A 15,509-nucleotide genomic window follows, 5' to 3' on the forward strand; every position below is an offset into this window, starting at 1 on the left:
GAAATTTACGATTTTATGATATATCCTTTGTATAAGTCGAGCTCAATTGTTGCATTATATTAAACTTCAAAATTCAATATGCGAAATTTATTGACGAAATGTGTTCAAATTCCGGGAGGCCTTGCGCATGCGGGTGTTTATAAGCACCGCGGAGGAGATCGCGGCCGGCGAGCTCGCGCACGCCGCCCGGCACCAACGGGAGGCCGGAAATAGCTCCAAGCCGAGCGGATCGGCACTTTATAAGCACCGCGGAGGAGATCGCGGCGCCTCATTCGACTTCCAGCGGCCGGCGAGCTCGCGCACCCGCCCGGCACATCCGGGAGGCCGTGCGCACGCGCCAAGTGGCCGAAAATAGCCCCCGCCGAGCGGATCGGCTGTTTATAAGCACCGCGGAGGAGATCGCGGAGCCTCATTCGACTTCCAGCGGCCGGCGAGCTCGCGCACCCGCCCGGCACATCCGGGAGGCCGTGCGCACGCGCCAAGTGGCCGAAAATAGCCCCCGCCGAGCGGATCGGCTGTTTATAAGCACCGCGGAGGAGATCGCTGAGCCTCATTCGACTTCCAGCGGGCCGCACACTCGCGCACGCCGCCCGGCACATCCGGGAGCCCGTGCGCACGCGCCGAGTGGCCGAAAATAGCCCCCGCCGAGCGGATCGGCTGTTTATAAGCACCGCGGAGGAGATCGCTGAGCCTCATTCGACTTCCAGCGGGCCGCGCACTCGCGCACGCCGCCCGGTTCAAATTTTCTAAGTGCAACGCACAATGAGATGCATGAGAAACGGCCTTGGTTACCATCACATTTGAAGCGATGAATACGAAGTTAAATTTCATGACTCGGTGTATAAGTCGAGGTCGATTTTTTTCGGTCGATTTTGGATCGAAAAAGGTCGACCAATACACCGGCAAATACGGTATTTAAAGTGATTGTGATTAAAATAAAAGAATCAACGTGATTTTGTTTACTGTTTTAGACTAGGTCTATAAATATTGCAACAATAAGAACAAAGTCACTTTTAAAGACGCTCTGCTGTTCTGACAGCAGCTGAGTGGCTATCACAGTCGAGGAATCTCGACTTGACTGCTTATTTTACGTATGTGAAAAATAACCAATCCAGGTTCTCCGGTTGAACTGCATGCTCTGATTTCCATTGGACCACAAACGCCCCACAACCGTCATAGTGTCTGTCACTGTTAGCAAAAGCACACAGCAACACACACATAAACTGAATATGTGCCGATGCAATACAATCAGATCGACACAATATGAAATCTCAAGATTCTCCGATTCTCCACACATGCACGATTAGCAAGTGGCTGACCAGGCCTTGCGCGAACTGACCAGTGGTTTGGCGATCCTGTTTACAATGCGCTCCGTAATTAATATTGGACAATCCCACGGCACAGCTGAACGTCTCTCACGGCACACCAGTGTGCCGCGGCACAGTGGTTGGGAAACACTGCTCTAGAACATAGGAAGTCTTTTTGTCATGACACAATTTGCTGCCCTAAGTGTGCCAGCGATGATATTTTCTCTCTCCACCTCGCAAGTGACTAAGCCCCCTAATTACAATCGACTGTCCATTTTTCTCCATTCCTCCGCTTCTTATCTCCCTCCCTCACAAAGTCGAGGGGAAATCTAGACCCCGTGAGCATCGCGGCCTTCATTACGGACATGAAAATGAAAGCCCCGGCGCCGAACGATTACCCCGCCGGGGAGGAGTTGCAGTGCGACACGTTTGCAAGTGAAGGAGAGTGCTCAGTGGAAAAGACAAAAAAACACTTATGTGGGTGGGAAGGACAAAAAGGAGAGCGCAGGGGCTTGATGGAGAATGGCGGTGTGAGATAGGCTGTCACCTCTGAAGCCTTCTCCAAATGTATTGTGGCAGCCGGCTGTCAATGGAGAGGGAAAGCTGAAAATAAGCAAAGAGGAGACAATCGGCTCCCCGTGTGACAAGATGCCGGAGGAGCGCCGTTTTAAAAATCTCCCCCAACACCTCGCTGTTAATTCTCATGAACATCACTGTCATTATTATAATTATAATTATCTCTCTGATTATCACCCAGCTAGGAAATATTGCGTGCGTGGAGAGGAAAACTGTGTTGAGCAAACCGACACACTTTTAAAGACTGAATGGAAAGAAGCAATTTTGTTAACATTTACTTGGAGGGGGAAAAAAAGCTTTAAATGAATGAGTGGCTGCTCAATAACGTTGCGCTTTTATGTGCAATTATGTGCATGGCAGCATGAATGCAAATGAGGCAGGACTAGAAAGACATTTTGGAAAATAGGTGAGTGGGAGTTGCTTGAACTTGTTCACTTGCTTTTAGTTTTTGTGTGTTGCTGTGGACTAAGAGATGTATCGTTTAGAATTCGACCCACATTTTCAGAAAAGATGGAGAAAAAAAATCGTTTGACATTTTGGTTTGCCAAAGATAAAGAATTCAGAATGTGTTCAGTTCAGCAAACACGAAATTTTTTAAACTCCCCGACATGGGGTCTTTAGAGAAAAAGGGAAATAGTGCTGCTTTTTATTTATAAAAAGAAAATAGTAAGAAAAAAAATAATAAAAACATACAGTAATAATATCATCAAATTGAATGTTAAGAAATTAATTAGCTTTAACAAGATATATATTTTTGTTGCTTCAATAAACATTGTGCTGCTCCACCTTATCTGTGCGCCTTGGCCACCAGGGGACAGTCAAGTACAGCCATACCGATTATAACATCAAGGAAGCACTGTTCTTCAAACCACTTGTACACACTTAATAAAGGCTTTGATGATAACAGCGGATTCATGTGCTCAATTGTGGCATGTCATCGATTTTTCTTTCTTCTTTTCCGCTTCTTGTCATGATAAAAGCTGGGAGGCATTTATTGACACAAAACCAATTTCCTCCCCTCAGGCTCATTTTTATCTGTGACTATAGCTCTCTCCATCGACCCCCGTGACCGCCGCGTGAAATGTCTTCCACAGTTGTTTAGAATTTGAATCAGAATTTACTTCAATCTTTTTTTTTTTTTTTGTAAGACATTTAAGGTTGCAGAGACCTTTTCAGTGTGCTGAATCAGCAGTCACAAGAAGGCGCTGGAGGCATTTCACACAGCAGCCATGATGATGAAGCGTGGCTGTCGCGTGGCTTAGCTGCCGTGCCGTCATCTGTTTATTTGGGGGGGGTGGGGGGTACTGGATCTGAATCAGCTCAAGTACCATGAGCAAATCAGGCCAATAAAGGCATGGAGAAGGCCATGTTAGTACAGGACAGCTGGCTTGTTTGTGCAATCTTCTTCCAATGGAAGCTTGAGGCCAACTGAGGCTCTTGTTAAGTAAGCATTGCATTTGTTTAATGACTCCTCCAGCTACGCTTGTAATGCAAGTGAGTACTACAGATTGGAATTTGCAACTTCTCTGTGTCCCTGTTTTATTTGGCCAAGGTTCATTTTTGCCACATCAAACAAGGATGCGGTGACTCTGTAGTTATAAAACTAGCTTGCAGCCAAAGGAACAGTTTAAGCGGAAATTAATTAGCTTGATTCTTAAAAAAAAATCATCATGACTGAGAGGCTTGAATATGGAATTGATTTATCCCTCGAAAGCATTACATAAATCAGCTATAATTCATTTTCATCCATGTTGGTTTTTAGGTTGCTGCTGTTTTTATGTCCTGACACTAAATTAGCATCACATTTAATGACACAAAACTAAATAATGTGTGGCTAGATATAAATTTTAGTTACAGTTCCTCACAGATTTTAATTTATTTATCAATTTATTTATATTTATTTATATGTATTTATATTTATTTATTTTTGGGGGCAATGGACATTAATGAACATCAGTATAAAAACAAATGCAAATCTGCCGGATTATAGCTATAAAGCTACAAGGAGTAAGGAGTCTAGTGGTCACATGACTGATCTTGTCATAGCGCCTTTGCAATGCTAAAGTACAGCTCTTCACCCCCCACCCCCCGTCCCTCAAGCCTCCAGGAAGCTTTGATTGTGGAGCAAGCACAGCCTGCAGCCTGGCTCTCCTTATCTACTGAGGTGATGGAGATAAGAGCCTCGGAGAGCCTCGGAGCAGTCCGTGGGGGCAGGGTCTTCATTTTTGTTTTTCAAGGCACCCAAAGAACACTGGAAAGTAAGTGTGGAAAAGTAGCTTAGCCCAAAGCATAATCGAGTGACCTTCCCAAGTCTTCTTACAGCACAAGTGCTGGTTGGTTGGAATGATGAGAGGTCTGATGATCCAGTCATGGTGAGAGTGGCCAGAAAAATGCTCTTAATGGAGCGCGGGGAATCCGGCAAAGTGGTATTTGCTGTCGTGTAGAACTGGAAAAGTGGAATCCTTAGTGATGATCGGTAATTAGCCAAATGCCGAGTTCTATGCGGCTGCCATGGCAACTGAACCATCGAGGCCAAATGTCACGCAGTCAAGAGGTGCTTATGGGTGTGTGGCTGTCCTCGCTTTCAATCCAAGTTTGCAAAGGCCTGATCATCGGGTGTCTCCAAAAGATCATCTTGAAGGTTTTTCTTTAGTCCTGTCATTTTTATTTTATTTATTTATTTATTTTTAAATGTCAAAAACCGGTTTGTGTGTACTTACTTGTTTGGTATCTTCCAGTGGATTCTGATTTGCATTGTCAGCATTTTGTTGCCTGTCTTCTATTAAGTCATTTTATGTCTAAAAGAAGCTATTGACTCAGATCCGTCAATAGACACATGTAACGCTTACTCAGATAATCACGTCTGACCAACTCTCCCCACACACACACACATCTTTCTTTGTTGCCATGCATGCACAGGAGCTCCAGTTTGAGCGGCTAACGCGGGAGCTGGAGGTTGAGCGGCAGATTGTGGCCAATCAGCTGGAAAGATGCAGACTCGGGGCAGATTCTCCGGGTGCTGGAAGCAGCAGGTAATGAAACGATTCAGCACACACAAACAGCCCCACTCCAACTAAACACACACCATTTCTTTATTTTGAAATCCTTCACTGTGATTTCGAAGTGTCTGCCTTTGCAGTAGACAATAAAAGTACCGCGATACCATGAAACGATACCATGTTCTGGTATTTTTTAATTTGTCATAAATAGGTGTGAGGTTGTTTCAAGTTATTTATTAGTCAGCCAAGTAAAATGTGGAGAGTAGCTGAAGGCTGCAAGAAAATACATTGGAGCTTAATACAACCATGTTTGTTGTGAAAACGCCGAGTCAGGGTTGCGTTGTGCGGTGGAATGTTATTTGCTTACCGTGGCAGTGTGGACGGGTTTGTTGTGGGGATTTGTCCTCTTGTCACGCCTTGTTTCAGAACAAGTGCGGAACAAAAGTTTTGGTACAGTTGTAAATCACTAAGTCCACTTTTTGGCAACAAGAAGATCTGAGCACCCCCTTTAAGAGCCCGACACCGGCAAATGAAACGGTTGTCATTGGGCATTTATGTGCAATTGGAGATTAACTTTTTCAGGTCCCGCTGCGGATCAGTAGCTCAGCGGGGTGACAGTAGAGATTAGGATGCACATTCGAGTTTCACTTAGAGCAGGCATGTCAAACATACGGCCCACGGGCCGGATCCGGCCCATTGGATCATTTAATCCGGCCCGGCATAAATTTCTGAGTATGTCAAAAAAAGAAGCGAGTCTCTGGATCATTTCTATCAAAAGTTATGATTTTTTAAAATAAATACAAACCAAGTGCTCCCTCCGGCCACGGGAGGGCAGTAAATGTGTAAAAGAGCTCACGTCCAGCGGCATTGACACGAGTTAGTACTAAAACCAAGCCGTCAATCTTGCTTCACAATTCACCACAAGTTATCGGTCAACACACCCTTCCCAAAATGGCACTGTCAAAAAAAAAAAAAAGTGGACACGGAGTGCAGAGTTTTCAAGGAAAAATGGACTGAGCATTATTTATTCACAGAAGTTACTCTGCGCATTTCTCTTGTCTCACAGCTGTTCGTCCGGAGGCACCGGACCGTCCCGATAATGATTTGAAAAAATATAAAGACAACATAACAGATTTTCTGCGAGAGTTTGAGCAGAGGTTTCAGGTATTCAGTGAACTTGGGAACAAATTTGGCTTTTTTCGCTCCCCATTTACGGTGAAGCCTTCTGATATGCCAGCTGACATTCAACTCGAGCTTATTGACTTGCAGTGCGATTCCGCTATGAAGGATAAATTTGGGTCCGTGGGATTGGATACATTTTATCAATATCTCGTGCCAGGTTACCCCAAATTAACAGACATGGCTGCAAACGTTCTATCCATGTTTGGGACTACTTATCTTTGTGAACAGGTTTTCTCCGTAATGAACAATAATAAAACAAAGCAGCGCTCAAGGTTAACAAATAAACACTTGAATGATATTGTTAAATGTGCTGCTACTCAGGATTTGAAACCCAATATTGATACACTTGTGAAGGCAAAAAGATCCCAAGTTTCAGGAGCCAGCAGCAGCAAGTAGACTGCAGGAGTGCAGTGAAAGAGAAAAAAAGTGTGATGACACGAAATTTGTTTGCACTCATTAATACAGATCATTAAAAATAAGATTAATCTGGTTTCATATTAAAGACAGTTAATATTGTGCAGTATATTCTCAGCTTCAGTAGGCCCAGCCTAGTAGTTTGATCGGATGTAGTATAAGCAGGCACTGCTATAACTTTTATTTTGTATTTCTTTTTTTATTTATTTCAAAGCAGTACGACAATTAAGGTGAGAATATTTTTTTCATAGCTCCCACTTGAGTTTGTTAAGTGTGGTGAGTTGGTTCAGGTGTAAAACTACATTCACTTCATTGTTAAAATAAACCAGTGAACCATGAAATCATTTTTTTTCATTGTTTGTGAAAAAAATGTGTTGTGCTTAGAAAAGATTCCTTGTCATCCGTGATTATAATATGTAGGCTGAATGATAAAGCATAGTACTGAAAAACAAAGCAAAATATTTGGAGGTGACATTCTTTTACTGATCCGGCCCACCTGAGAACAGAAAGTCTGGATCCGGCCCCAGAGCCAAACTAAGTTTGACATGCCTGACTTAGAGCTATCAGCAAACCTCCATATGTACACACGGAGCGCCGTAGATGGATTTCCCAAAGAGTAGTTTTGCTTGGCAACATTTTAAATTCAAGCCTGGCATTAGCATTCAGCAAACACGGTTTCTTGTCATCAACCGTCTTGCTTCCATTCGCCACGTGGGTCACTGGAGCACGTCTCGTCTCGCTAAGTCCTTTTAATTGCCTGCATGTGGCCATTAACATCCGGCGAGTCGTGCCTCTTAAAGCTCATTATAGAACAGTATAGGGTCGTCCTAACGACAGGTGCTTGATTGTAACATTTATTTCCTCTTCCACATCATGGAAAGTCCTCAGACAAAGCCAAGTGCTTTCATTCTGCTCACCGAATTTTTTTTCTAAAAGATAGAGTGGCTGTTATTCCCTTATTATGGTTTTCTGCTATTGCTCTCATATGGCTCGGAAACCTGCCTATTTTTTCTGTGGCTCTGCTTTTTGTAGAACACCAGAATTTTATTAGAATACATCAAATGCTGGATTATGACTCTTATTATTATTATTATTATTAACTTTTTAAAAATTATTATTATTTTTTTATATATTATATTTATTAATAATATTTTTACTACTATTGATTTTTGTGGCTGACGCCAATTCCGATATTATGCAGAATCTTGAAATTCTATTAATTGAAAAAAATATACAATGAATGAAAGATCGTCTTTTTATGATATTGCTGTTGTTGTCAAGCTGTTTAACAAATGATCATCCCTCGCCCAAGAGGCACCTTTACGGCTAGATGAACAAAAAGGTGACAGAAGTGGACTTTTGTAAGCGAGACATCGAATGACTCGGCTCGTTATTGCCCTGAAGACAACGATTACCATCTGTGGCCCCGTCCTGATAGCCCGATGAAAAATGTACTCGGTAAACAACGCGTCACTGTCACTGAGCCTATATTCACTTTTTCATTTCCTCTGCTCCCCTCGTAGCTCATCTGAGAAGTCGCTGCCTTGGAGAACTGCCGGTAGGTTGGAAATTGCTTATTATGTTTATGAAACTGGCATTTTGCATTAAGTCCATCCCCAATTGTGTCTTTTAAGAACCACCACAAAAACCATCATTCAAAGACCCTGACTGCAAATGTTTCGTACTTTAAAGTTCAATACGATTGAATGGCAAATAAACATAATGCACATTTTCAACCTTTAATTTTACATTTTGAGTACCACACTTTGAGTACCACCACATCTTCAACATTCATTTTCACAACAACCAAAATTTCCTGTTTCTCTCCCTTCAGGCTTATTTGCGCATGTATTCTGCCGCTCATGTATGTTAATGACATAAAGGAGAACATAATGGCCGCCCTTTGTAATGTTTACAATTATCTTTGTTAAACTGACTGAGCTTACATAATTAGCAGCCCCCGGGCGTTTTTCTTCTTCTTACCTCCTCTGAGCCTCCGGTTCTAAGATTTCTTCAAAAGCTTCTATTTGTTTGCCTCACGTCCTCAAAAGCTTCTTGGAGACAAAGTAGTTGGTAATGAATTATTCCCAGTGCATTTCATGGCTTATTAATTGCCAACATGAGCAATCGTCATTCTTCTTATTTCGATTTTGCCTTTGGGGATTTTACTTGTGCATAAGCACTGGGAAAACGTTTGCTTGTTTGATTTGCGGTGGGGGAACGCAAAAGCAGTAATGGCTATTATGTTCACTATTGATCGCTCATTGTGGTGTGGATGATGAACGAGCGTACGAGGCGATAACGCACTTGTTGCCATCAAAATGCAGCGCGGTGTGAACACGAGTCCCTCCGAGCACGGCGACTTCCCTCGAGGCTTATCGGCCTCGTGAGTCACTGTACGCCGCCCGGCGTTTGAGACGGCAGCGTTACCGTGGAAACCGGCCCTCGGCTGCCAGAAATGTCAATGCAGTCATACTTCATGTGGACTAAGACAAGAGAATAACCCTCCCCCGTCACATCAACAATGAAAGCCTCAATGTCAATTTTGAAACATGACCTCTCAGGCGGTTGACGTTTCGGAATATGGAAGAAATTCAAACCAGAAGCACAGCTGACTGATTTTTTTTTAAATTTCAAGTTAGAGACAGCGAACACCTTGGACTGGTCGTCAGTCAATCAATCGCACATACATAAGAGACTGACACGCGGGGATTTTAGTCTTCGATGAAGCTAACATGCTAGTTTTTAAAATGCTAGCCATCTTCCGTCATTTGAGATGGCAAATGGTAAAGATTGTTTTTAAATTATTTTAAGTTAGTTAGTTTTTAAATTAAAATTTTACTGTCACCGCTAGTCAATTGCAGGACACAACTGGACAAACCTGCTACTAACAACTACCAAGCTAGCAAGTTCGCTAATCGCCGGCGACTCCACCGACCTCAAAACAACTTGAAAAGCGACAATTGCAATATTCTGCTGGTGGCACCCCTCTCGTTATTGTCAGTGATGATTGGTGTTTATGGGCAAACCATATTGGCCTTTGGTGTATACTGTATGCATGTGAGCGGAATAATGAGAGCAATATTTAAAGTGCATCATAAAATGCACAGAGCCGTAAAATACATACATAACCTGAACTGTACATGATTATCACCTTAATGTTGAAGAAATTTAAAGGGGGGGGGGGGGAGGTCATAAAGTCCCCATATGCTCCATACTAGGTAATGTTAGCATCTGCCACTATTTGAAACTAAATCATTTTTTCCAAAGTAAACTCACTGGGCTATATTTTTACTGTAATTGATGTAATTATGTGAAAATGACAATGATTATACACATAAGTCATTAACATCCTCCTGCTAGGACATATGTCATTAGGCACTCTTCTATAGGTAAAGGTCACAGCCATTACCAAAGAATCCGTTGTACTTTCAGGGTCCACGGGGAACTCACGTAGCTCCGCCCAGATGAATTCGTACTCAGATAGCGGCTACCAGGATGCCAGCAGCGGTTACCACGGCAACCAGGATGTGGTCAAATCGGAGCTGAGGATGCAGCACTCCTTCCCCGGCGCCGGCACGAGCACCCCCGTCAAGATGGCCAGGGCGGAGGGGCAGACCTCAACACAGGTACCTGAGACTCCAAACTCTGGCTTGCAACCAGCAACACGCCACTCCAAATTCATTGTCCTTCTTTCTATTGGGTCATATATATGTACATTAAAAAAGCAATTGCATCTAATTCCCTGAAAAAGGGTTTTAGCCGATTAACTCATTCACTACCAATGACAGATATAGTCGTCAAAGATCCTTTTTAACTGGGCTGACAGTGAATGAGTTAAGTATCAAAAATTAATGTTTGTGCAATTTAAATTTGAGTTCAGCCCTCCGAATGACAAATGTGTTTTTGTTGTTGCGCTTGAGGTGCCATCAGTTGGCGGGGCAGTGCCCGGCCGTGCGATGCGAAGAGTCAGCTCAGTGCCTTCTCGCTCTCACTCCCCGCCCCGAGTCAGCAGCACGTCGCCCTCCCACGGCTCGTTGCGCGCCTACGGCTCGCCCGTCGTCACCGAACCCAAACCCCTTTCCTGTATCTTCTCCACCACCTTGCCCTCCCCCGCCCAGCGCACCATGAGCGCCGGCGGCTCACCCCTCACCACCAAGAAAAACTCCCCCGCTGCGCTGCGACGGGTGGGCTCCGCCAACTCACGGCAGGGCAGCACCAGCCGCACCACCTCGCCCTTCCAGGCCTCGTTGGGCTCCTCGTCGGGCCGCATGGGGTCGCCTTTGACCCTGACGGACAAGCAGCCCACTCACTCGTCTCCAGTGCGAACAAGCATGGTGGCCGTCCCGCAGCACTACAGCTCCACTCTGCCTCGCTCCGTCATCCATGGCGCCGACGCCTACCGGTCGCAGGCGTACGACGTTTACGAGAGGAGGGTGCGGCCTGACAGCCTCGCAGGTAACCGGCACATGCAAACTTTTACGTCAAGGTTTTAGCATATGTAGATGCTAGTTTTGTTTGCTTATCAAGTCAAGGTGTACCAAATATGGCTGTCAAACAATTTATAACAATTGTATTCAAGATGAAAGATACATTCCCATTGTCCTTCACTGTTACTCCCATTTTGTCCGCTTTGATAAGACTTTTTGACAAATAAATAAATAAATAATAGGAAAGCTATAGTTATCGCTGTAAAACAAGCACTGATGCAATCCTCATGCTGACTCTTCACTTGACTTTGTGCTGCCTGGGGATATCTTCAGATGCTCTGGTGGATGATGACATTCAAGGTGAACATTTTTTCTTCCCCGTCCTGCTTTCTGCGTGTGTGTGTGTGTGTGTGTGTGTGTGTGTGTGTGTGTGTGTATGTGTGTTGTGTATGTGTGTTGTGTATGTGTTGTGTGTCTGCTGCAGTGGCCGCATGCGTGCATGGTTGTCCTTTGTGGCCGCGTCCCATTCCCCAGCTCCATTTCTTCACTTTTGACTGCAAATCGCGAGTGGTTGCGATGTCATCATTATTTTGGGCTGCAAGGGGAATATTTACTTCTAATGTCCAGGTTCCGCTATTAATCCTGGATTACGTTCACCAGCGCTGCCTGCCACATTTAAGCTACAGCCGTTCTTGTCAGTGGCTGCTCAGCCATGTGACAAATGGAGATGGAGTGCACTGGGACCTCACACTTCCTCACTTTGCCTTTAACTTTTCACATTCACTTGACTCAGCTCAAGCGGACGAGTGTGTCGGCAGTCTTTGTTTCTCTCGCTTGGTGGTTTCCTGTCACTATTGATGCAGGAGATGCTTTGGTTTGTTACGACGCCCCTCCACCTGGCATTGTCCATCTTCTGTTACTGAGGAAGGTGGGAAAATGCTTTTACAATGAGCTTGGTCCTCAGCGCAGTGCTTCTCCTTGAATTAGGTTCAGACAGGCTTGGTTCTAGTGTAGAAGGCACCAAAGGGTCTTCAGATTTGTCAGGGGAAGCACGTCCTTCTCCTTCAGTCGCTCTAATAGCCATTCTCTTGTCTTTGCAGGCATGCGGAACACATACGCCAGTCAGTTGGGCCCGGACTTGAGGTCCAGTATTTCCCCAGGACGCCGCATTGCGCCCATCTTTGAGGACTGCATGTACCAGACCCCGTTGTACCTCAGCTCGGCCCACGCGCAACAGGGCAGCATCTGCAGGAGCGCCTCAGGTGTGATGCACACAAATTACGAGGATTCTTTTAGCACTGGTGTCACTGGAACACAATATGACAGCCTGTCTGGCCTTTAGCACCACAAATGGGTCTTTCATTATTTTTGTCCCTTGCCTGTCTATTTTCTTTCTCGCCTTTGCTCCCACCGGCGTAGGACGCAAAAGGCTTGGCTGTGACACACCAGGCGGGTATTATTGTTATGGCACGCTAACATAAAGGCGCCCGTTACCTCATTTTTAGCGGCTGTTCTAGAAGATAGCGTGGTGCCTCGAGACACAATTTGGAATAATAAAAGTGAATGAATGAATAAATACATAAATAAATATTAAAATAAAAAATCAAATAAATAAAAGAAATGATAAAATATTGAAAAACTAAAAAATAAATACAAAAACATTTTTTCAAAATAAATGCATAAATAAATATATAGCTCGGGTTGCTCTGAGCCTCCTCGCTGTCCATGCATGCAGCACCTCCACCCGGCGCCGTTGCCTCCTCGGCACATTGAAGATGTGATCATGACCGATCCGTCTCCGATAATAGCTATTGATAGGTGCGAAGAAGCCCCAATGATGGGCTGCCGTAATTTGTTGCAGCCTGTGATGTATATTGACAAAACGCAACGGGGTTGCAAGTGCGAGACGAGGACCATTGACAGTCATTGTGAGCCTGGTTTTTCGAGTTTTTCTTTAAAGGGCTAGGCCACAAGGGTAATTTTAGTTATGAAAATGAAGAAAGTATAACTTACAGCAAAAATATTATTTATTTCATCCATAAGCTTTTTAATTCATATTTATGGATCGTGATTTTTATCTGTCATAACTGAATATTTTTTCTTTTTGTTTAAAAAAAACCCTTTTATTTCATTTTGTTGTTGATGGATATTTTAAACAATCACTTGAATTCACTTTTTTAATAGGAAATTTTCATTTTAAGGCCTTATTTCCTTGCCCCCAGTTCCTTTTTTTCTTCCTTATTTTTATGATTTATACGCTGGTGATTCGCTCTGTGTTCCTCCTCTGTGCAAATGGGCACTTTTAAAAGATATTGATCCTCGACTGAAAAATAAATGTGATTTTAAATCAAATAGTGAGGCTAAGATTGCATTTAGGGTACACTGTGTTTATACTAATCATTCCAGCATATTGGCCTTGCGCAGGAGCAGCCGTGCGAAGAAATTGTGTTTTGGGAACAGCAACTCACGCTGACATGTCGCCTTCTGCTAGGAAGGAGGGGAGGAAATTGTCAGATAGGATGGAAGCGTCACAGAAGTCATACGAGTTTGTTTTTGCTAGTCGTGAGCATTGTATTTAAAAAGATGAGGTCATTGTATCATTTTCAGGGAATGAAATGAGTTCAGGTGTCAGAGAGGAAATTTATCCGTAGGCGTTAGCGTCCACTCTGCAGGTCGTAAGACACTCCCTTCTTTGCAAGTGGGTATCTAGCTATTTCGGGCAGGTCTCGGCTTAACGTTGCCACTCTGCTGTGTTTGGCAAGATTAGCTTCTAAGCATACGGTGGCACGGCCAAGCGGGAAGGAGCAGAGGAGAGGATTTGCGGATCATCACGGAGGTTGTTTTTTTGTTTTTCCCCAAAGCGCTCGAAGCCCTCCCGGCTAAACGCAATCTTGTTAAAACAAAGCGAGGAGCAAGCGGCCCTTTTGAAGAAGAGGAGTCGCGTCTTTGCCAAACCACGGGAGCCTCAGTTTTATCCGTGACATCAATCGGTTCCAGATTTGAGATTCCGCCGCGTCGGCGCCTTTTGTAGTCTCGGCTCGTCTAACCCAAATCTTCGAACGCAGCCAATCTCACTTGGACTTGTCTGTTTGCGTGCGTAGCGTGTTTAGATTTCATTTCTGAGGGCTTTGCTCTTTTGGCCTCAGGCGTGGGGAGTCTCCAGCGGACATCCAGTCAGCGCAGCGCCATGACCTACCAAAGAAACGACTTGGCTCTTCACCCCTCCGCCACCTACGCCGATCCGTATCACTCGGCGCAGTACCGGCCGTGCGATTCCAATTATAGTCGACAGGGCGGCGTCCTGGACGATCCCACCCGCTCGCCCTCCATAGACAGCATCCAGAAAGACCCCAGGTAGGTTCTTCTCCTGCTTCTGATTGGTTGCAAATGTTCCGCATCACTCCCGTCGGTATTTGTAGGGAGTTTGCGTGGCGAGACCCAGAGCTGACCGAGGTGATCCACATGCTGCAGCACCACTTCCCCTCGGTGCAGGCCAACGCAGCCGCCTACCTTCAGCACCTCTGCTTCGGTGATAATCGAATTAAAGCCGAGGTACTTGTCCCATACTGTTAAGTCAATGCTGGCCAGCAAAACAAAAAACATATGCTAACCAGAAGCTGAGTTGCACTGTGTTTGAATACAGACGAGACATGTGGCGAGCAAACAAGATTCTCACCGACTCTCCTTGCAGGTTTGTCGGCTCGGCGGCGTCAAGCACCTGGTGGATCTTCTGGACCACAAAGTACTGGAGGTCCAGCGTAACTCCTGCGGAGCTCTGAGGAACATTGTGTATGGAAAAGTGATGGACGAAAACAAGATCGCACTGAGGAATGCGGGGGGCATCCCGGCTCTGCTGCGACTGCTGAGGAAGAGTGTTGACGCCGAGGTGCGGGAGCTCGTCACGGGTGAGTTTCGCCTTTATGTTCTGATTCGGTGCTGCTTGCGGGACTGATTGCGAGCTGCTTTCAGGATCTTCAGTCATCGTTTTTTGGGTGCCTTAATAACAAGATACCTGACTTGGTGTCTGTCAAAATACACACAGTGTCAGTAAACATGTTTTAACAATATGATTGTCACACTTTAATTGAAACAATTATTTTAATCAGAATTTCTTATTATGAAGACACACGTCTTGTAGTTTCTTCCTTGAAGGCAAACACGACACAGCACTTGATTGCGCTTTTGTTTGTCATCAGCAAACATGTTTGGGATCAGGGTGGAGCACAAACGAACGGGCCAAGCAAGCCATTTGGCTCCCAGGTGGTTGATTCAGCTGTTTTTACTCAGCTTCAGCGCAAACTCCAACTGTTTCAGGTTACAGGTCCAATGGTTACTTTCATTTTTTTTTTTAAAAAGAACAGACTATCACAGTAGTGTAGTATATTTTCTTGGTGGGGGTTGACATGCGAAACAAAACACCTCTCTACTTAGCTTCAGCACAAATACATTCCTGAAGCGGTGCAATGGCTACTGTGAAAATGTCTCACTTTAAAAAAGCGATATCTTGTTTTAGACAACCTCTGTGTTTTCCACCACCGTCAAGGGTCAACCGTGTTCAAAACAAGTTCCCCGACCCTCCTCCGCGGCTCCCTTTGAGAAGT

The 15,509-nt window shown here is 44.6% G+C and overlaps 1 protein-coding gene across 4 annotated transcripts in view; it reads left to right on the forward strand.

Annotated features, from left to right (window-relative positions):
• Window positions 1-15,509, forward strand: part of LOC125973545 (plakophilin-4) — a 34,948-nt gene that overhangs the window by 12,183 nt on the left and 7,256 nt on the right. For 3 of the 4 annotated variants that reach the window (XM_049727844.1, XM_049727843.2, XM_049727846.2), the window contains 9 exons: window positions 4,803-4,915; window positions 8,002-8,036; window positions 9,914-10,107; window positions 10,402-10,936; window positions 11,242-11,268; window positions 12,009-12,170; window positions 14,055-14,262; window positions 14,328-14,460; window positions 14,600-14,813. In XM_049727844.1, coding sequence (XP_049583801.1) covers window positions 4,803-4,915; window positions 8,002-8,036; window positions 9,914-10,107; window positions 10,402-10,936; window positions 11,242-11,268; window positions 12,009-12,170; window positions 14,055-14,262; window positions 14,328-14,460; window positions 14,600-14,813 — 1,621 coding nt within the window. The remainder of the gene's footprint in view (window positions 1-4,802; window positions 4,916-8,001; window positions 8,037-9,913; window positions 10,108-10,401; window positions 10,937-11,241; window positions 11,269-12,008; window positions 12,171-14,054; window positions 14,263-14,327; window positions 14,461-14,599; window positions 14,814-15,509) is intronic. The other variant, XM_049727845.2, reaches the window with a different exon arrangement.

This window comes from Syngnathus scovelli, chromosome 8 (assembly GCF_024217435.2).
Source record: "Syngnathus scovelli strain Florida chromosome 8, RoL_Ssco_1.2, whole genome shotgun sequence".
NCBI classification, from domain to species: Eukaryota; Metazoa; Chordata; class Actinopteri; order Syngnathiformes; family Syngnathidae; genus Syngnathus; species Syngnathus scovelli.